Source organism: Neomonachus schauinslandi, chromosome 6 (assembly GCF_002201575.2).
Source record: "Neomonachus schauinslandi chromosome 6, ASM220157v2, whole genome shotgun sequence".
NCBI lineage: Eukaryota > Metazoa > Chordata > Mammalia > Carnivora > Phocidae > Neomonachus > Neomonachus schauinslandi.
This window is the reverse complement of record NC_058408.1, coordinates 144,009,299-144,032,224: the sequence shown is the minus strand read 5'-3', so window position 1 is coordinate 144,032,224 and position 22,926 is coordinate 144,009,299. Positions and strand designations below refer to the sequence as shown.

General features: G+C 41.9%; 1 protein-coding gene across 1 annotated transcript in view; it reads right to left on the bottom strand.

The window, feature by feature from the left end:
* Positions 1–247: 247 nt before the first annotated feature.
* WDR11 (WD repeat domain 11) overlaps positions 248–22,926 on the bottom strand; it is a 57,376-nt gene continuing 34,697 nt past the window's right edge. The window contains exons 15-29 of the mRNA XM_021703880.2: positions 21,839–21,963; positions 21,005–21,152; positions 17,039–17,145; positions 16,286–16,400; positions 15,816–15,987; positions 9,902–10,010; positions 8,749–8,811; positions 7,482–7,547; positions 6,520–6,697; positions 5,590–5,685; positions 4,910–5,075; positions 4,347–4,444; positions 3,751–3,896; positions 2,687–2,766; positions 248–1,229 (exon numbers count right to left, since the gene is read on the bottom strand). Coding sequence (XP_021559555.1) covers positions 1,072–1,229; positions 2,687–2,766; positions 3,751–3,896; positions 4,347–4,444; positions 4,910–5,075; positions 5,590–5,685; positions 6,520–6,697; positions 7,482–7,547; positions 8,749–8,811; positions 9,902–10,010; positions 15,816–15,987; positions 16,286–16,400; positions 17,039–17,145; positions 21,005–21,152; positions 21,839–21,963 — 1,827 coding nt within the window. The 3' untranslated portion in view covers positions 248–1,071. The remainder of the gene's footprint in view (positions 1,230–2,686; positions 2,767–3,750; positions 3,897–4,346; positions 4,445–4,909; positions 5,076–5,589; positions 5,686–6,519; positions 6,698–7,481; positions 7,548–8,748; positions 8,812–9,901; positions 10,011–15,815; positions 15,988–16,285; positions 16,401–17,038; positions 17,146–21,004; positions 21,153–21,838; positions 21,964–22,926) is intronic.

The following is a 22,926-nucleotide window of genomic DNA, read 5'->3' as shown; positions in this document are numbered from 1 at the left end:
CATCCAGGAGGGGAGACAGGAATGCCACTTCCTCACCTCACCTCCGAGAGCCCTGCTCCCTTGGGAACTCTGAGGCAGATCCGCGCAGGGTGAGGGCGTTTGGTCCAATCCTGGGCCGCACACCTGGAATTCCTATGCTCCAATTTCTCTGGACTCAGCAAGCGGCCTGGGCTTTGGAGGGTAAGCAGCTGGAATGACTCCTGAGAAGCCAGCACAGCCCCTGGCCTCCTGCACAGCAGTTTGGGGAACACAAACACCTGGCTAGAATTTCCTTTTTATTTATCATTTTGGTAAGTTACAGACAGCAATAATTTATAAGTCACATCTGATATATTTCAGTTGTTGGACAAACACAAAGACAGAAAATTAAAGCACAGAGAGTTCAAAAAGGAGGTTATATAATACATCAGAGGAGTTAAAATTCAAAATACCCAAGACCCCACATACTAGAACAAAACATAAAGCTTAAAATTTCCCTATGAGCCTATGAGCCTGAAATTACAAAATGTAGCAACTGCCTAAAACAGAGAATCACGAGTTCCATGTTCTCAAGGTAAGAAACAAGGAATGCTTTGGTAAGTCGTCTTCACTGTTTCAACGTCTCTGCTCTGTCTCTTGAATGATTGTATATAAACATAAGCACAGCACATATTTGAGAATAAGTCTCACAAACTTGTCTTACTATTAGATTTTTCAAATATCTTTCCATTCAGTCAATGAGAAAAACAATTCAGTCACTTGAATTTTAAGTTTTAAAAAAATTAAAAGTATTTCCAGGGACTCTTAAAGCTGTCTCTGAAAGTATAAAATGTTACACCCTTTCCAAGTCTGAAGCATTCGAGGTTTTTCTCTGAGATAAACACAGGAGGAGGAACTTGCTCCTGACCATGTAAATGCTCACTGGCTACTGTGCACCTGCAGCCTCAGAGAAGTGGTGAGCAGCTCCTGGGGACCCTGGGAGGACGGCATCCTCAGCAGTCCGGACCGTGGCCATGAGCGTGAGCATGAGCACTGCCAGACCAGCCCCCTGTCCTGCTTGCGAAGCCAGGCTCCCCAGCACATACTGGCCTGTCACTCTTCGGTCCGTTCTTGCTTGAGAGAGTCCAGCTCATTCAATAAATCTCTGCCAGCCGCTCCAGCTTTTGAAGCAAAAAGAACGGCTCCCTGTTTAAAACCGAGGTTCTTCAAACTTCGGGCATAATCTGCATATATAGCAGAGATGAGTTTCTGTAAACCACAGTTAAGGAAAAGAAGGGCAGAAAGAGATGTGATTACACGCCACCAATCTCCCATAGGCAAGAAGAAACCAGGTCCGTGGGGCTACTCAGAGGGGTGAGCGGGCCCACGGGAGGGCAGCAGGGGACGAGCACGGACACGCTTCCCTGGGGGCCTCAGGCTGACTCCTGGTTGGAGGAGGTGAGGTCTCAATCTGCAGTGTCCCCCACTACTACCCTTTGCAAGAGCTGAGTGCAAAGCATCTCCTTCTGGAAGATCTAGCTAACATTCTCCTAGACTATCTCAAAGCCTAACACAACTAAAGACTACAAAAGGAAAGAGGACTCAAGTGCATACCCTCTGGCATCTGAAAGGCTGAGTGGTGGGTGGTTTGGGGGCAGATACAGCTTAGTGAGAGGTTCTGCTAACAAAGCCTTCCTGGAGGTGTTAGGTTTCAGACAGCCCTGTTTCCCTGTGCTCTGACATTCCAAATGGCCCCTTCCAACGGGAGGCAACTTCACCAGTGTCTGGACACAGGACACTAAGTTCAAGTTCAGTTTCATCTTCTGTAACAGATAAAACAAAACAAAACAAAATATATACACACACAGAGAAGACCAAGTATCTGACATGCAGAAATGAGGCCACAATGTAGTAAGTCCAAGAGAAGATGTGATGAGAACAAGCAGAGCTCAGCAAACATGAACAACGGGGACCTGTATCCTCAAGCCCAATCCTTTCAAAGAAAAACATGTGACTCAAGTGGTGTCGGCAGGGGGCCACTGTGACCTGCCGGCATGACACATATCTTTGAGGTGCCTTGTCTGGTTCCACGTTAGACTGTCACTATGGATAACAATGTCTTTTTTATTTATTCCAGAATGTATATTCCAGATAAATATATAAATTTTATTCCATGGAGTACATTCTTTTAAATAGTACTATTTTTAAAGATTTTTTTTCTTTTTATTTATTTATTTGAGAGAGAGAATGAGATAGAGCATGAGAGGGGGGAGGGTCAGAGGGAGAAGCAGACTCCCCGCCGAGCAGGGAGGCTGATGCGGGACTCGATCCCGGGACTCCAGGATCATGACCTGAGCCGAAGGCAGTCGCTTAACCAACTGAGCCACCCAGGCGTCCCTAAATAGTACTATTTTTAAAGTAGCAGGCTCTTACACCTTTCCTGAGTTATTTCCTTTATCTTTTTTTACGTTCAAACAAACCTTCACAAAATTCGGAGTCCCATCCCTTTACAGCCCCACCTGCCTCCCCAACCATCTTAGGGCTGATGCCAGCGACGCCCCCATCTTCTTCCCGATTCTCTCTCATTTCTCCCTCTTTCCTGACTTTGGCCAATCTGAGTATGGATCATTCCTGATATAATACAGTTCTTGCCCAGGCAGTACGACTGAGAGGAATCCACTCATGCCATCTGTCTCCTCCTTGGCATAATCATCCCAGCAAAGGATATCTGTGTCCTCAGTGACTCCGACTGCACCATACTTGAGACAGGCTTCCACAAACAAGGCAGCTCTATCGAAGTATCTCATGCTGCTCAAGAGAACAAAGTGAGTTAAGCTTTGTGATTTACAGCATTTGGGGGCAGACCCACCCAAGGGTGTATTTCCGTATAAAGACTTGTACCCATTCTCCCTGGAAATCTGAGTGCCAGTAAGTTACACTAGCACCTTTCCAAGCCCTGGCTCACAGAGGAAAGCAGGGGACAATGCACATGTCCCGAACCCCAGGCTCTTTCTTCTTTTTTATTTTTTAAGATTTTATTTATTTATTTATTTATGAGAGAGAGAGAGAGAGAGAGAGAGAGAGAGAGAGAGCAGGGGGAGGAGCAGAGGCGCAGGGACAAACAGACTCCATGCTGAGTGCAGGGCCTGATGCGGGGCTCGATCTCACCACCCTGAGACCACGACCTGAGCCGAAATTAAGAGTCAGATGCTTAATCAACTGAGCCACCCAGGCACCCCAGCCCCAGGCTCTTTCTAATTAATATTTACAAAAACTGTGACATAGTTGAAATACACACAAATCTACAGAGATAGGACAAGTATCCACATACCCACTGTCCAGATTTAACAAGGAGTCTTTTGCCATATTTGCCTCAACCTCCCTTAGTTTTAAATAAATAAAATGTCCCCTAAGTGATAGGTATTATTTTTGGAGGGGACATCTCCCACGGGCAACGCTCTCTGTCATCCTTCCTACCGCTCTCTGGCCTTCATCTTAGTTGTTCTATTCAAAGCCGAATTCTCTGAAGACTTCTTTTATGTTCTTTTTAAATAGATACCTGTTAGGTTTGGCGAGTATAATGGTAGGAAAACAGAGATCCTAGACCAAGTGTAGATGACTAAACATGGACTGTGGACGGTTCCTTTCCCTGTAGGATTTTTTTTTTTTTATAAACCTAAAAGGTAAGCTTCTCCTTTCACTCCACAGTGAGTGTTCCATCCATCCACCAGAGTCTCAAGAGAGCACGAAGTATTCGTGCCCCTGACCAGCCACGAAGCACTCTGGGTGTACCTGTGAAGTGTCTCAGCCACGCTGAAAAAGCAGCCCAGGGAGAGGAGGACCAGGAGGGCCTTTGACTTCTGGTTGACTTGTGGAGAGCAGAGGTGGTCAACCCACCGCTTTAAAACATCGGCGCACTCTTCAGAACTTAAACGGACCTGAGAAAGATGCCCACGTTACAAAGACATCCTACACTATATAAAGAAAACTCTAATGTAATCAAAATGGGATCTGTTCCTGTGAAGCCAACACTAGGCTTGGCTTTGCTAGCACACGCCCTGACCTTGCTGCTTACCATGAACAGCAGTGGTAACAATCCACGCCTGCAGAGCTAGGGACCTGGCAACACCTCGGGGCTGGAGTCTGGGCTCACACCCCAGCACCCCAGCAGGGCAGGGGGCCACCTGCTTTCACTTAATTGCTACCAAAGTAATCCATTGCTCCCTAAGAATGTAATTTACACTCATAAAGAACAGGAGCCTTAGAGTTGCAAGAAAATATCTGCATAGCAACTCTGCGGCCAAAAAACTGCTGCTAAATCATGAGTCCAAAGTTCAAGACTGAACTCTCTACCCCAAATGCTCAAGGCACCTCGGGCAATGACCTACTTTTGCCAGCCACGCCGCCCGGTTCCACTCGCCGTATGTCTGCAGGTAGCGGCAGGCATCTGCAGCTTTGTCTATCAGGCAGAGCAGCTGCACCCCCTCTGGAAGACAGAACGGCAGCCCCTCAGGTGATGCCGCGGCCCCTCCCTGACAAGCCACCACCGCGTGACTGCACCCGCTCTTGTGCATTTCTGATCCACTGCAGACGCTCTTGACTGAAATTTTCCAACAAAACGCCACGGCAGAGTTTTAGAGCGCTGCCCCTCGAGTCAGGAGGGGAGGCAGGAGGGCGGGCAGCGCCGCTAGAGTCCAGCCCGCAGCCTGCGAGAGCGCGGGCCCAGCGTCGGGCCTGGCGGTTATGACTACGGCCCCTTTCACACATGACATGTGTTCTGCTTCAGATGATTAAATGATGTGGTCATCATGTAAACAGCTAGCAACAATCATCCTATTTCTCTCCAGCGCACAGAAAAAAGAAAAGAACTATCTTAATAATCAAATGCTTTGCTGGGAAGGGGCCTGATTTTCCAGAGGACCGACCAATGCACCCACAAAGCACGCCTTACCTGCCAGTTTGCCATTGGCGATCATGTTAGTTGCCACCAGCTTAATGGTGCTCTGGGAGGGGCCTGAGGAGGTGACAGTTGTGACCAAACAGGCTTTCAGGGAGTCACAGTAATAATGCTGGTTATCCGCACTTGTTTCCAATAGCAACTGCACAGCTCTGTCTGTCTAATGAGAGGAACAGTTCTTCTAATTATGAGACCATTTTCTTCCAACATCATCTTATTGAAGTCATAATCTGAAACACTGAAGTTACAGCTTAGAGAAGACTTTCACTTTCAAAACTTGCTTGCCGATGCTTTAAACACAGTGTCCTCCTGCTTCTTTGGAACAAAGGTAAAACCACAGTCTGGTTTACACAGATGCTCAAGAAACTGCTTACTCTAGTTTTGCATCAGTCAATTCAGAGACACCAAACCAAACCAAACCAGTCAGGTCTCATTTGACATTATGTAAGCCAAAATTCCAAGCTAGTCAACTACAGATTTTTGCTTTCTCACGAGGTTTGTTCATCTTATTTTGAAATAAAGCCTAAATTTGTATGTATACTTTCAGGGAAATACTATGATCTACCTATCCATCTGTGGTGTGTGTGCGCGTGCGTGATCTACATGATGCTCTGAAATACTAATCAACTAGCAATTCCGTGAAACATGAAAAGAGTTGTAAAAATTGCACGTACTTGACCCAAGAGAAGTAGCTGGTCTGTACATTTCCTCGTATGATCATAAGTTGACCGCTTTACTTCCTGTAGATTAACCCTTTCCAGCTGAAATTTCTAGAGTAGAAAAAAAAAGAGAAAATTCAGTCCGGATTTTAAGACTTGAGTTAAAATTTACTATACTTAATAAAATCCTTTTATAAAGATTATTTTGACTTCTGAGGTTATTAGATAATCAACTTCATAGAAATCCAACAATGTAATAAGAATTTGATTAGAAAAAACGTTGAAACGAATTCTCATTTCTGTGCGAGTTTGCCGCTTACAGAAGCCGGCCCCCTCCATGTACCGAAGTACTATCCTGCAGTGAAAAGACTGTGAAAGTACCTTTTTATACAAAAATTCAAACCGAATGAAAGAAATATTTGTTATTTATAGAAAATAAAATGAAAGAATAAAAATGAACCTTCTAAGTTAACAATTACACATACAGAATATTCATAAATCGGGGGCGGAAATAAAGAATAGTAAAATTCTAATGTGTATTAAAAAATTCGATAAGCATTTATGAGCTTTTCAAGTCCTGAGTCAGGCCTTTTTTATGCAGAGGTGACAATGGACTCATGTCTGTTATGTGGACCTTCGCTTAGCTGGAAAGTTTCCCAAATTTAAGATACTTAGAAAGACATTAAGTCATCAAGATGGGAGCTTTATTTTATTTATTTTTTAAAGATTTTCTTTATTTGACAGAGAGAGACAGCGAGAGAGGGAACACAAGCAGGGGGGTGGGAGAGGGAGAAGCAGGCTTCCAGCCAGGCAGGGCACCCGATGCGGGGCTCGATCCCAGAACCTGGGATCATGACCTGAGCCGAAGGCAGACGCTTAACGACTGAGCCACCCAGGTGCCCCAAGATGGGAGCTTTAAAGAGTTTAATATATGAAATATAATACCTGAAAATAGGCATTTTCACAGAGTATATCATAACATATATCCAGCGGGTTGTTCACTTTGTCCCGAGGCATGGTTTCTTTAGAGGCTGGGGTGCCTGCTGGCTTTTCCTGGGACAAGCTGTGCAGGTAGTGGGCAGCAACGGTCCAGAAGTGCAGCTCCGACTCATCGCCATAAAGCCTGAGAAGGGTGACACCAAAGTCCCACTGAGCACACACAGCAGACTTGGGCGTGGACAGGGGCTCGCCACAAAAACCTCAAGGACCAGGAGCACAGCACTGTTACATGAAAGACCATCTGGAACACTGGCCTGTGCCTGGCAGGGTGACAGAGGAAGCAGGCCGTTCTGCAGCCCCGTTACTGGGTCTCAGACAATCCAGGCGCCTGAGGGCACAGCCCCTTCACACCCAAACCCCCTCTGTGCTGTGTTAAGAGCAACATGATGGTTCCAAGGCCTGGGCAATGATTACCCACTTTGTCATCAGCACATACAGCTTTCAATCTGGACCATAGCTTCACACTAAGGAAGAAGTTCCTCTGGGAAAATTGGCTAAATAAGGTATGGAAATAACTGTAATTTATTCTCTGGGGAATGGATGGAAATGTCTTTTTTGTAAGTGACAACTCTACCGTTCGGTGAGGAAGTACAGATTTTTGCTTCTAAATATAACTTACTGGTGTAATTAAGGACATGCCCTTTGTAGCTGATATTTTAAAACACAAATTTTAAAAAGCTGTCTGTAGGAGGCAGCCTTTTCAGTAGAGAAGGCCTAGATCTCACATTAAAATTGTTTTTTTCCTATTTGTATTACTAGTTTCAAAATTAACTGTAAAGCAAATCTAAAGGATGAACTGATATGTTGTTCTAAAATCTAAAAGGGTTTGTTTGGTCTTAACTAAAAACACTTAATAAGAGAAATGAGTTCATCTGAAATTCTCTCTTACACAGAACACTGAGTGTTACCTTGAAACAAGCAGGCATCTCTGCAGGAGAGTGAATTCTGGGTCGAGCAAGAGTTTCTTGATGTCACTGCAAACAGGAATCCAGACAAAGGCAAGCCAAATTTTTTAATCAAACAATAAAGGATATAGGCCAATATACTCCTGAAAGGGGAAATCTACTCAAAATTGTTAATCTACTTAGAGTTTTGCTATTTCTGAAATATTTTGTTCTTTTTGAACTAGTTACTATGCTTAGAACTGACAAAGGAGGTTACTTTGCCATGACCCTGAAATGACAAATGCTTTAAAAGGCTTACAGTATGTCTAGGCCTAGAGAACTGGTACAGGGGGGTGAGGCTCTGATTCTGGCTTACATTCTTGCAATAGTTCAACTCATGGTTTTGAAAACATGAATAGCTGCCTAACTATAGGAACAAGAATGTCACTGTTGGAAATGATTTTGCTACTCATCAGAAACAGTATATACTTAAGAAGAGACAGATTCAGAAACTATTCCAAAAAATAAAATATTTAAGGAAGAAAGGCATGTTTTTATAAATTGATATTCCTAAAACAGCCACATACAGAATATTCATAAATCGGGGGCGGAAAGATGCTCTTTAAATCTTCTCCACTTAAATTACAAATGTTAACTTTTGGATACAGAAAACAATAATTATTTTGAATTTGGCATCAATAAAACATGGTAAATTTATTAAATATTATGATTACATGTGACAGATTCTAAGATTGCAAAAAATGTATTTTATTTTACCAAGAACTCATGGACCCATATTTTTCTACTTCCTTTGCAATATCATTCCCAATATGTACTTTTAAATGCTCTTGGCTCTAGGGAACATATTAATTTCTTAGAATTGTGCACACATAGCACCTGACACAGAGAATTTATTTTAGAAAAGTCAGTTGCCACCGAAGAACCACGCTGTGCATGGCCTCTAACTTGAGGCTTCGTGGGGCATCTGTGGTAGAGGCAGGCTGAGCTACGAGGATGCTCACACCACAGCTTCCAGTCCTGCCCTGACATGGGACCACAGCCATCTAACACTTAGGATCTTGGTGAAGGTAGATGCTGTCACCGTAACTATTAACCACGTTTTCTACAACACAAAGATTCTCGAGGGAAATAAGCCTTTGAATAGAATGGTCTCTCCCTGCGCTACTAACATTTTCTAAAACACAACTTACTTTAACTTCAAAAAGCCTAAATAATTATATTTTCTTTCTCATAGTCGTATCCTCTATTAAAACATAGCTGGGGTGCTTACTTTGACAATGAATTCAGCTGCTCTTGAAGGAGATTCTTTATTTCTTCATTTTCTGGATAATCACTGTACAGAAAAGATTTTGAATAAGCTCATTCTCTCTTCACTTACAATCATGCATTTCTTCACCAGAAAAAAAGTTGTACCAATAGAGAAATAACCTCTTTGCAGTCCCTGGTTTAAAAAGCTAGTTATAGACCAAACAGCAACTACTCAAGAACCCACCAACCACCTTTGATGTCTGCTTTTATCTTATTTAGTTAAAACAAAGAAATGAGTAAAGCATGTCTCTCTGGCTTTCAAGAAACCAGAAAATTTATCAGTGGGCTCTAAAAACTATCATGCTTAGATTCATGTTAATAAGAAACCTAGCAATGACTAAAGCAGTTTGTTCTTTCTCCTCTGCAAAACGGACATTCATTTCTCCCAAGTAGATACCTCTTGGAAAACAGATACCTCATCAACATTATTTTTTGTATTCCCCTAACCCATGCCTATCTGTGCTCTCCACATGGCATAAGTTCAGTAACACTAGTGGGTTTAACTAATAACTATTATTAACTAATAATAGTTACTGTGAATGTATTTTTGTAATGAGGCAGTGAGATTCATAAAACAGAAAATATCTCTGCAATAAGCTCATTCTTGCCACTTTAAAAGATTTTATTTATTTGAGAGAGTGAGCGAGCACGGGAGGAGGATCACAGGTAGAGGGACAAGCAGACTCCGTGGAGCCTTATGTGGCGCTCCATCCCAGGACCCTGAGATCATGACCTGAGCTGAAATCAAGAGCTGGTCCCTTAACCGACTGGGCCATCCAGGCACCCCTCGTACTGCTTTTAAATAGAATTTGAAGCCTGGCCGCAAATTCCTTTTGGCCTAATTGGCCCTCTTTACACTCATCATGCCATACCCGTGTTCAGACCACAGCCGCCCAGAGTAGCTCACGTACCCCAGCTCCCCATGCCCACCCACTCCCAAAGGCCCCAGAGAGGCAGATGAGGGATTCTTTCAGTGTGTCTGCTGTCTCTGCCTCAGCTTGTTTTTACGGTTCCAATCCTTTTAAATCCCAAAGTACAGGCACCTGCTGGTTTTCATGGGTGCCCTTCAACCCCAAGCAAATTAAGAAAGGAAAATAAAAATGGTAAAAACTTACACCTGAGAAATGTCCAAAGAATACTGTCCATTCCATGGCTGGTGTAATAAGAAAGCTTTCAAGGCAAGGGAGGCCCTTGGAACAAGGAGATAGGGGCACCACACAGGCTCTAGATAAAAATAATTAAATAAGTTCTTTCTTTTAATAAAATAGAGTTTTATAGTTTTACTGTGAAGCTTCAGCTATAGAAGTTTACAGAGAAGTCAACAGAGAACAAAGTATAAATCTGGTGGCAACTGAGTCTATTCAGTGTCATCAGTGCTTAAAGACAAACGGGCTAAGAGTGAATGAAGAGAAGAGAGATTCTCTTCATTCAAACTGATTAATAGCTCTTTCTTCACCTTTTTAAAATTTAAGTGTCCTGTATGGTATAAAAACACTGGTCCCATGTGAATAAAAGGTTCAATGCAACGACTCGACAGATATTAATAAAGCTCATTATTTTAAAATACTAAAAGTAGTATTTACCTGTATCATCTTACATCATTTGTTATCTTTGCTTTTCTTAGACTATTCAGCTAACACAGCCCATCAACCTTGAGCTTGTTACTAGGGGGATCAGGTCACCTCTGATCAAAGGTATCCTCAGGTCTCACTTACAAGGGCAGCTCTTATCTCCCTAGACTACGGGCCCTAGCATCCTCTACGTGCAGCAGTGGGCTTACTTAGGACACAGTAAACAAGCTTTGCTTCTCTTTCAATATGTTCTAATGCGAGGAAGCAGAGGACCCGAAGGTCCCAGCACCCAGGCAGCCGTGCCGTGGCTACCTTACACAGATAGCCCCACTCGGTCAGACACTCAGTCTGATAAGAGTTCTTTAGGACTTAATTAATTTTAACTAACTTAAATTTCAAAATTAATACTTGATTCAGTCATTGGATAACTTTTATGTCTACTCAGGAATACATAACTACTTTTTCAGTTGTCAATTTTATAAAATCTAAATACAGCTTAAATACTTCTGCTGAAAACGTGTCCCCTAAATTGATCCGTGTTTTTGTTTTTTTTTTAAGATTTTATTTATTTATTTGACAGAGGAAAGCAGCAGGCAGAGGGAGAGGGAGAAGCAGGCTCCCCGCTGAGCAGGGAGCCCAACGCGAGGCTCGATCCCAGGACCCGAGCCGAAGGCAGCCGCCTCACCACTGAGCCACTCAGGCACCCCATGATCCATGTTCTGATGTTAAATACACCCTGGATTTTGAAAACTGAGCATGCAAAACTGTGAAATATCTCATTAGTAATTTTTAATACTGACTATATGTTGAAATGACAAAACTCTGGATATACTGGGTTAAATAAAATTTTTTTTTAAAGATTTTATTTATTTATTTGACAGAGAGAGAGCGAGAGCAGGACAAGCAGGGGGAGTGGGAGAGGGAGAAGCAGGCCTCCCGCCAAGCAGGGAGCCCGATGTGGGGCTCGATCCCAGGATCCTGGGATCATGACCTGAGCTGAAGGCAGATGCTTAACAGTCACTGAGCCACCAAGGCACCCCCCATTCACATTTTATTTTTTAAAGATTTTATTTATTTGAGAGAGAGAGTGAGAGCAGGAGAAGGGGGAGAGGGAGAAGCAGGCTTCCTGCTGAGCACAGAGCCTGATGTGGGGCTCGATCCCAGGACCCTGGGATCATGACCTGAGCCAAAGGCAGACACTTAACTAACTGAGCCAGCCACCCAGGGGCCCCTAAATAAAATTTTTATTAAGATTAATTTCATCTGTTTTTCACTTTTTTATAGTGGGTACCAGAAAATGTAAACATACGTGGCTCACATTACATTTCTGTTAGACAGTACTGCTTTAGAAAACGTCATTCTATGTAGTTAGCTAAGTATTAAATCATAGATAAAATATCTTATGTGGACTTTCCAATTTCAGAGTCAGAAAATGGTCAGAAATATTTTTAATATTACTTTTTGTTTGCACCCAAGAGTTTTAATATTGATTTATTACAATCACTTAAACTGCGGTCCATATTCAGAGGTCCTCTGGTTACTCCCTATCCTGATAGCTATATTCTGCCTGCACTGGCTTCTCATGTCTCCTGAGTCTCCCTCAATCTACAACAGTCCGCTCACCTTTTTGTCTTTGGTCTTACACAACGTTTTCATTTTTGAAAAGTCCTGGTCTGTTCAATGTCCTAGGAAATGATCTCCATTGAGCATTCAGACTCAGGCTAAACATTTTGGGCAAGAACATGACACAGGGGATGTTGCGTACTTCCTACTGCATCCCACCAGAGGGAGCATGTTAGTTGGCCTCCTGGTAACCCTGTATCTGATCATCTAGTTAAGGTGAACTCATGGGCTCTCTCCCGGTCAGGGCACCTTTCTCCCCTTCACAATTATGGCAAGATACTGTGAGACCGAATTTCCTATTTCCCAACGCCCTTCCACCCAGTAATCTGACACCCACTAATGATCCTGGCTTGAATCACCTGTTACATTAGGAATTGGAATTGGTGATTTTCTCATTCCATCACTCTGTCTACATTTATCAATAGGCATTCTTCTGTAAAAATGAGCTTTCCCTTCCTGCCCAGGCCCCTTCCTCTTTGTGAATATTACTATGGAATAATGGATTAAAAAAAAAAAAAGTCCAACACTGATACCAATACAACTGTTATTCTTTACGATGCTCAGACTGCCCCAGATTTGGCAGTGGAAGCCTCTAAATGCTAGTTTCTGTATGTTTGATTTTTAATAACATATGTGTTATTTCTCCAAAACCAAACATTGTTGATAGCATCCCCATGAGCCCGAACAAACTGAAAGTGAACTCTATTCCCTCCTACCTTCAAATGAATTTAGATCTTTCTTCTCAAAGGCAAAGATCAACCATGAAAAAGTAATAGGTGATCGTCTCCCAGCTGGAGAAACTCACCTACAAGAGCTCATTCACTTCCGGAAATTACAATTAGAATGGAAAGGCAGCTGGCATCACTGCTCCTTCTCTTGCACTCGTTCTGCTTACTCTGGGCTACAGCTATCTGAGGTGTTAAACAGAAACACGCCCAGACTGCTGGCTGCCTATGTGACAGCAGTGCAGGAAATCAGGAACCCAAGAGCCAAGAAGAACAGTAGGAAAACTGCTCCTCCCTCACCTGGTGGCCCACGGCATGGTGAGCAGGCAGTCGGGGAAGGAGAGGACCCTGCTCGGGTGATTTCATCACTGTGATGCAATGGGGGAGCGGGGGAAGGGAAGACAAGGGACACGACTGACATTTTGGGCAACACCATTATTCACTGTCCAGGTTGTTCCCTGCACTGCATGCTGTTTAGTAACCCCCCAGATGCCCCCCAAACACATCTGCACATCCTGACACATTTCCAAATAGCCCAGATGAAAACCACTGGAAACGAGTAGAAAGCAGAGGCAGACGAAGAGGCAAGGTCTGTGTATAAATCTGATTATAGAAAGTTTCTTTCTATGAGTGCTCCCTTACGAAAAATGTGTTGTTCGGCATTGGCCCGAGCAGCTGTGAGGAAGTTGGACTGGACAGTCTCGAACACCCTGCGGATACTATGTAAAGTGTGTGGAAACTGCAATAAACTGGAACGCTATTAAACAAGTCTCATCCTCTTGGACTCCTTCTAGAGGCTGCTAGAAAACGTATTATGATTTTTTTATGCTGTTTTATGACCCTGATAAGACACCAGACAAGAAGGGTTCTCCAACTCAAAAACAGAGTTCCTCTTCTTCTACGTGTGTCTGGCCTTCCCCTTTACTGAGGCGGGGAGGGCTGAGACAAATGCAAACATGGGGGCGGAGGGGAAGGAAGCGGGCCATCTAAGCTGTTCTGAGAAAACTGACAGATTTGAACCAGTATTTTAGGATATTCTCTACTTGTTATTAAGGAGAATTAAAGGAAATTTATTAAATATATCACTGCATATGACCTAAAATGATTTTTATCCCATATCAATAAGTCCAAACTTTATTTCTAATTCCCCAGAATAAAAATATATCAAACATATTTTTTCCAAGACCAAGTCAGCATGCAACTGGACATAAACACATAGACATCTTTTTGCTAAGTCCATAGTTACACACACCACCATTTTTATTCTTTAACATGTATCGAATGTTGTTCTGACTTTAAAGGTTAATATTGAACTTCCCTGTTACTATTTCAAAAATTTTCCCTTTCTGGCTGAGGCTGCAGCACTACAGCCTGGGTAGGAATGCCTTTTTTTTTTTTTTTTTCTTAAAAACTTGAAAAGAAAATGTAATCTAAAATCTGTCTGCAGGTCAGATGTTCAAGTATGGTGTTAATGATGGGCTCCAATTCTGTAGTCACTTTAAGAAAAAGCTACCCTGGCTTTGGTAGATTCAAATTTTAAATTAAAGGGGGATAGAAAAGCTTTCCAAACATTTTGATTACATTCGCAAACCTCTTTAACCTCGAACCAGTAGCCGAACTAAAAGGAAAACCACCCCTGAAGTTCCCTCCATTTCCTTAATAACTAAGTTTGTCTCAGAAGGAAGGAGACGCTGCCACTTCTGCAGTGTGAGCAAGCACGTCGGGCACAGACACGGGAAAGCGCTGCACAGCTTCAGGCTTCGGCACAGGGCGGTCAGGGTCACATGGAGGGGAAGCAGCGGTACCGAAGCCACTGGCAGGGCTGGGGCAGCGACAAAAACAAAAGCACACCTAACACAACTTCAAGGGAGCCCAGCCAGGATCGGCAACAACTTGGAAGTGCCTCGAGCACGAACACAAGGTGAAAGCACAGGTTTTCAAAACGTTGCTGCCTCTGAAGGTGCCGAAGGCCGACCCTACAAAGGTACAGCAGTTCCCAGAGTGGACTGCCCTATGCTGGAACCCAGTGACTCAACAAGTCTCTTCTGAAATTGTTCAGCAGCCTGGCGTGCACACCAACGATGCCTGGAGAATACTTAATGCAGGAAGTCTCCTGCTTTGCTCCCATGAGGGTCAGAATGTCTGTCTCCACCCAAAAGTATCTGGCAAGGATGAACATTGCATTTCATCAGACGAAAGCTGACTTTCGAACTGACTGATGGGTGCATTCATAATCCCATTCTTTTTTTTTTAAGTCACATATGAGGTTATAGTTACTAAAATGTTCCTCATTCTGGTAAAAAACAATCTCAAAACCACCTTACAAAAAAGGTACAATAGCGCAATCGTCTATTTTGAGAGGCATCAAAATTCATGACACTCAGAACACTTTCCAAAGTGACTTTTCAATGATATATGCTTACCCTTTTCTTTAAGTAACCTCTATGGCCAACGTGGGGCTTCTACTCACAACCCCGAGAAGAAGAGCTGCATGCTCTTCTGACTGAGCCAGCCAGGCACCCCCAGCGATATATGTTTGCAAAAGATATAAAGCTCATTATTAAAAAGCCAGTAGCACCTTACCACTAGATTCATGTCCTCTGATGAGTTCTCCTAAATTCTTTTTTTTTTTTTTTTTTTTTTGGTTAAAGATTTTATTGAGAGAAAAAGAGAGAGTGTGCATGAGCTGGGGGGGAAGGGTCAGAGGGAGAAGCAGACTCCCCACTGAGCAGGGAGCCCAATGTGGGGCTCGATCCAGGACCCTGGGATCATGACCTGAGCTGAAGGCAGCCGCTTAACCAACTGAGCCACCCAGGCAGCCCTGAGTTTAACTAAATTCTAAGTGAATCATTTTTATGTAAACATCTCTGATCTTTTGACAAAGCACTTCTCAAAGGGTCAAAGAAGGGGCACTTGCCAACCTGGAGCTGGAGAATGACTGACATCGGTAGTTACAGAGTATAGCATCTCAGTGGTAAAACACTCAAGCTTGAAGTTAATCTATTTCCTTAAACTCAGATTGTTAGAAAGTAAGACTGAAATGAAACAGAAGACAGCAGCCTGTGCAAAATAAAGAAGGTGTCACAGAGCCTTTCGTTGGCGCTCCATACCGGTTAACTCTTGTTCATCCATTCTAAAACAAGTGGACTTCATAGACATCTCCAGGACTCTGATACACCCATCATCTGATGCCAAGATCACTTTATCTGATGTACACCAGTCCACATCCAATATCCGAAAGGTCACATTTCTTCCACTTCTTAAACTGCTCACCATCTGAACCTTCAAGAGTGAATTTGGGGGTCATTTTCAGAACGAAAAAGATGTTTATCACAGACAGTGCCAGTGGCAAAGACCCAGTGCAAGTTAAAACAAAAGTCTTTGGCAATCTCTCTTCCACATGCAGACTGAATTTTGAAGATCCCAAAGACAGCGATACCATTAAAAGCAAGAAAATCATTTTAAGAAGCTTGACAAACCCATTATATAGGCTTCATTTCTAAATCAGGAGGAAGAAAAAAATTACAGCTCCTGTGACCAGCAGCTTGGTTTGAATGTTCCCTCATGGAGCTGGGCCTACCTCTTTAGTATCCCACACTTCAGCACCATCATTGTACATTGCTATTAATTTCTGGTTTCCTTTACCAGGAGCAAAACGAATCTTCCTCACCCAGCTTCTGTGTGTAGGTATTCCTCTGAGGAAAAACAAACAAAAACAAAACACCAATATAAAGTAGGGTAATACCTTGTCACTGGAAACTATGTCCAACAACTCTTTCTAGGTCTGCTTTTGACAAGGTCTAGTGATCTGAGAACCACTTTACTATCTGGGACAGGGGACCCATCTGACAGAAAAGGTCAGCCCCTTAAGGACGATGGAATAATATCGCAACACTTCTGCATGGGTCACCTGCAAATAAGTGTCTCCTATGAATGGCCCAGAGCTTGGCTCAAGGCTCTTCCTCCCAAGTTCAGCGACAAGAGACCCAAGGATCCAAGCTATACTTGGTCATGTTTAATGATCTTACTTAGCAGGTCACAAGCCTCCAATGGAACCATATCAAGAAGTTACTTTTTTTTTTTTTTTAAACAAATAATATTGTATTTTTTAAAAAAGATTTTATTTATTTTATTTAGAGAGTGAGAGAGAGAATGAGCAAGGGCAGAGGGAGAGGGAGAGGGAGTGAAGCAGACACCCCGCTGAGCGCAGAGCCCGACAAGGGGCTGGATCTCAAGATCCTGATATCATGACCTGAGCTGAAACCAAGAGTCAGATGCTTAACCAACTTAGACACCCAGGTGCCCCAAATAATACTGCATTTTTGAATCATACCTGGATACTCTGCCTTTCAAATCCCAAAAATTTAAATTTCCATCCATATCTCCAAGAACTAATGTGTCACCTTTCCAAGCGATGCAGGTAATACTACCCATACTTCCCTAGAAAACAAAAGCAACAGATACACGATACACCTAGTTTTCACTACTTATAAGCCATCATAGCAGAGAAATGTTTTTACTCAATAAATGTGATAAAATAATAAAGATATTTTAATAAAAACTGTAAATGGTTTTGCTTTGGTATGAATGCCATCAAACACGAACAGACTTGGGACACTAAAAGAGCTACCTAGCTTATCAATTTCAACTACAAAGAAACAAGAGATTTCAGTTTGATGGACATTAAGTTATCTGAACTAAACTTATAGAGAAGAGGTACTTTTTGAGGAAGAAATACCTTAAAGAAAGCAAATTAAAAGCAATAAAGAGAAGGAAGGAAAACCCTTTCCAAAGGGCCCTTGTCTCCAACTTCTCACTCACTGCAAAAGGATAAATCAATCTGTTCCAGAGGAAACTCAGAGCTGTTTCATAATGAATTGTGCAGCAGTTTTTCTACTGAAAAAGGATCTAGAGCTTCACTGATACCTTCTGGATAATGACAGTGAAAAGATACTGTAAATTAAAGGCATCTGCACAGTCTGAGTTAACAGAAAGCTTTGCAAAGAAGGTACATACGGAAACCCAAATAGAAGAATGGAACACTACTGCAGTAACTCCAAAGTGTGTGTGTGGGGCGGGGGGAGACGGGGAGAAAGGAGCTTGCAGCTCTATCTAACAAATGCACAGAGGTAGTGTGACAAAGACTACCTTAAGAGCCTGGGCTCTAGAGTCAGCTGCTGGGGCTCGAATCTGGGCTTCATCAGGTATATTTGTTGTGTGGCTTGGGGCACATTTACTTAATCTTTCTGCATCTTGGACTTATCATCAATAAAGGAGGTTAAGCTTATGAAACTTGAGGAGTTCCTACTAGCATTAATAAATTTATATAGGAAAGGGCTCAAAACAATGCCTGCTACACAGTAGTCAATAAATGCTCACTATTAAATAATATTATTGCTCAATTACTTTTCTACTTATTAAAAGAAATCTTGTTTTTTGCATTTATAAAACAAAATAAAAATAAAAATTCACATGCTTCGTTCATAGGGGGAAAGCTCCAGGTTGGCCAAATTGACTATTAATAGACTGGCCCATGCATCAAATACTGCATAAATCCTAGTGGTAGTTAAGAAATAAAAGAAAAAAAAATGGATTAAAAATGAGTATTTTAAATAATTCAATAATAAAAAACTTAAAAGTTACGTTAAACAGAATTCTATATAATACGAAGCCACACTTCAAGATCTGATTTCCATTTTCCTCACCACATTAACAGAATGTTTAAGCATTTGCCTTTAAGTTTACTTTTTTAGTCTTGAAAACTTTCACATTTTATCATTTTACTTTCTAACCTCTAAAATTAAAATATTAAAGCTTAAATAAGCTCAGAAATCAGCTTAGAATTACAAGTGACATATTAATACAACTATATAATTAAATAATCCAGACCTTTCTACCTAAGAGTTTGTTGACGGGCTACAAGCCATATGCAGATACCAAGGAGCTTTTAGAGGATGTGGCATAAAGTTGCTTTGTGGCTCCAAATAATCCCAAGAGAACCAATTTAAGATTAAAACTCAATAGAGTATTATTAGTTGACACTGTTATGTTCCTATATACAAAATATGATGTTCAGAAGGCTGACAGCAAAGCAGAGATATTCATTCTCTCTCACTGTTCCAGTTTTCTGAATAAAGGCAGTCAACTACAGATGCTCCAAAACTTAAAATATGCCAAGATTTCCTCTTCTTTTTACCATTTTTATATACTCTATAGTTCTGGGGCCAAAATTCAGAGGGAAAATTTCAACTCAAAGCAAATGTTTAATACTCTACATTTGGGAGGAGGGTAAGGTAAATATTGGATTAAAATGAGCAAACAAAACCTCTGCCTAAATACTATATGACAGTCCCTAGAAAATATTTAAATTACAGAAAATAAAAAAAAATGAACCAAAGCCAGTTTCTCACATATCATACAGTAGCTGCTCAGATACCTTTCCCTAAAACCAACCTGCTCTAAAGTACGTACTAATTTCACTGGAGGCTGGATCTGTGTTAGGCTGCTTATTCCCTGAGAAAGCTGCTTCTAGCTGTGGAATAAAAGGATCTGGCAGGCAGATAGAGACCTGCTATACCCTGACTTTGGACCTCCACAAAAAGAGACAGAATCTTAAAAACTGTGAGGCACAATTACCATCCTGAAAAAAACTCTTATAAAAAGGAAAATTAGGGTCTAATGTCCAAAAGCTTTAAACTTTTTCTGGGGTAAGGAGGAATTGGCATCTCAAAAAATTACTGGGTTGTTTCTACACCCTAATCGCAAGTGTGAAGTGATCAGAGACAGATGGAGCTGCCTGTGAGTGGCACTAGAAGAGTTCAGATGGGGCCTTCTCTGGGTTTCTAGAGGAGGAACTCTTTATATTCCTAAGACAGCAAACTGATTTTTCAAAGGACAGCTACATTAACACTGCAACTCTTAGGTCTGCTCTCCCTAGCAGTTTTTCTTTCTATACACTTAAACTAAGTTCCTTTTCCTATTATGACCAAATATTAACCTTTCTTATTTGCATTACTACTTTCACCCTTTCAAACTAGTGACAATGAGAGAAAGTTCAAAACAGACATTACTAAGTCTCAAGTATGACTTGTTCTATATAATAGTAAAAAAAAACTGTAAAAATGAAACTTTCACATGTTAGTTTCCATTTTTAGTAGAGAAGGTGGTTTGGATGGCCTCAACTCTTCTCATGTTGTTTCTAAGGAAGATGTGGCAGCAGCCTCTAAGAGACCCCCACAGATCCTGCCTTGGTGTATTCATGTCCCTTGGCAGTCACCTCCCAAATGAACAGGACTGACCCATGAACCAACAGCACACTGAGGAACCGACGGAGTGCACTTTCTCAAACTAGGTCCTAAAAGACACTGCAGCTTTCTTTGTGTTCTCTTGGATCACTCACTCTGGAGGAAGCCAACTGCCATGTGGCGAGGACACTCAGACAGCCCTATGGAGATGCCCCTGTGAAGAAGAACTGAGGCCACTCATCAATAGCCACTGTGACTCTGCAATGGCCATGTGAGTTAGCCATCCTGGAAGTGGACCCTCCCACCCCAGCCACCATCCTGACTACAACCTGTAAGACTCTGAGCCACCTGCAAAATATAGGGGTTGGCATTCAACTAAAACAGTCTATTTTTAGACAACAATTTTAAATAAATATATTTTATGAAATCATCTCATGCCTCCACTTAGCCATTATAACAGTATTATTTAACAAAAACATTTTCTTATCTATCCATTAGAAACAACCTATGAGATGCATGCGGACACAAATGAACTACAGAACCTCAGTCAGAGGATTTCACAAGGTCCTAGAAGGATATATATACATTAGTAAATATTAATAATGCTACTACACTTACAACCTGATTACTATTACCCCAAAATGATGCTAGACTGTAAGTCAAATCCTCCAAGGTAATGCCTGAAGTGGAAAGAGGAGATATACTGGAATGAGACAGACAGACAGACCTCAGTTTAAAACTGCCATGTCACTAAGCTGGATAACATTGGGAAAGTTACTTACTCTCCCTTGATTCTGTCATAGTTAAAATGGAAAGAATTCCTTATGGATTATTAAGGGGACAAAAAAGTAAGTAGCACAAGGTAAGTATTTAAGTAGTTACAATGTTATTCTCTAGCAGTATGGAATAATATCTCCTTATATAGTCAAGTTTATTATTTACATTAAACTTTCCTGAAATAGCTTCACAACTTAACTATGGCTTCACTGGATATGGAATCAACAAAATCTTTGATAAGAACTCTTCATGAAGACGTAATCAAGAGTTGGACTCACATCTGGTGGAATCCGAGCACTATCTTTCACTGAGTTTCCTTCCACTGTGAGATGATAAACTTGGCCATCATTATCGGTAAACACAAAATGCTCCCGGGCAGAGATGTTCTGACTGAGTTCAGATTTACTTTCTGCCTCCTGCAACAAGCTTTGGAATAGAGAGGAATAAGATAAAGATATTTCTTTTCTCTAGAGTGACACACACATTAATTACCTTGCCCAAAATACAGATGCATTAACAGGAGGTCCAAAACTATTTACAAAAAAAAAGCACTGACACTAATCTTTGCCCAGCTAATAATAGGAAAACACAAATTACTTCCAGCAGGTCATTTACCCCATACAGAGGAATGCAGTCAACTAGACTTCACACAAGAAACTTGTTCACTATTTCTGCTGCAGAAAGAGAGGACTTACCTTGACCCATCATTCTCTCTGAGGTTTTTTTATTTGTAAAACTGGTGGGGATGGAGATGGGGACAGTCCATATAAATCTAGCATTCTCTATATATTTTCTTTGGTGTATATAAATGACAATATGATCTATCTGGATGTTCATGCTACATTCATTTGAATTCCAGAAGCTCAAGTTTAGGGAACATCTGGGTAGTGAGAATGATCACGCTCGCTAACGGAGGCTGACACGTGGATATTACCGTATGCGTTACTGACTGCACTAAGCAATGAAATAATAAAATTAACTCTTCAGTCTTCCAGGTATGCACTGAAACATAACAAGGTACTACAGATGCCTTTGGATGACAGACACCTGTCAAGTTCCCCACCATGACACTGGTATCACAAATGACAGAGGCAGGAAACAGCACACTGCACCTGATCACGGAGGACTCCACGATGCTCAGCTCTGTGTCTGAGACCACGGTCTGGCGGGCCATGGCCTCTCGGGTGGCCAATTGTTTCTTTCTCAGGCTCTTCAGGTTGTGAGATGGGGACCACTCCTGAGAAGCAAAGACAGGCACACCTACAAGTGCTCAGCTTACTGCTGTCAAACAATCTTTCCAGAACAGCTGGGCATTCTCAAGCCACTGCTTGGCATTACTTATTATCACTGCACATGAATTCACAATTTGTTCTTAGGTTTTATCTATTTATAGAAAGGCTGAACAAATGCATTTAATTAGTGCTTAAGGCAGATTTTAATAATCTACCCTCCACCTCCTTCTACCTCTAATCTTTAATGAGAGCTTAAGGTAGAAGAGTTTAATGGCAAACTTCCAAAAGGTCTAACTTTTTGATGCTTTCTTTTTTTTACAAAACAAAAATAATAAATGCAATTATGGTGTCTTTTCTTCCCTACCTCTAGCCCTCCCCCCAAAGGTGCATGGGGTGAGATGATCATGTTCCTCCTACCATGGATCACTGTCCTCCACAGATCCACCTCAAATCTCTCATTTGATTTATTTATTCTTTTATATTCCCGCCTATTCTAATGCCTTCAATCTAATATCCTCTCATATGCATCAATTCTTCACAGTAGTTATTTTACATGCATGTATTCGTAACTTACATAAACAGAACTTCGTCATATCCCACCGTTTCTAACTCTTCTCATTCAGCACAGTGTCAGTCCCATCTCTATTGTTTCTGCATGCTACCAAAGACTCCGCGAGTGCATCCACCAACCTTTAGTCTCTCTGTTCTCCCAGCAGAGAATACCCTGATTGCCCCCAAACTCTCTGACAAACAACACCGCAGTCAATATCCCCACAGAAGCTCCTTTTTGACCAGAGGCTGAAGAGCTGGTGCCCAGGGTATGTCTGTTTGCCGAGGCACTATCAGTCTGCTCTGCAGAGTGCCTCACCGGTCTGCACTCCTACCCGCAGTACATAAGGATTCCTGCAACCTACACTACACCCACGTCGGATGTCATCTGGCTTCCCAGTTTTTGTTAGTCTAAAAGT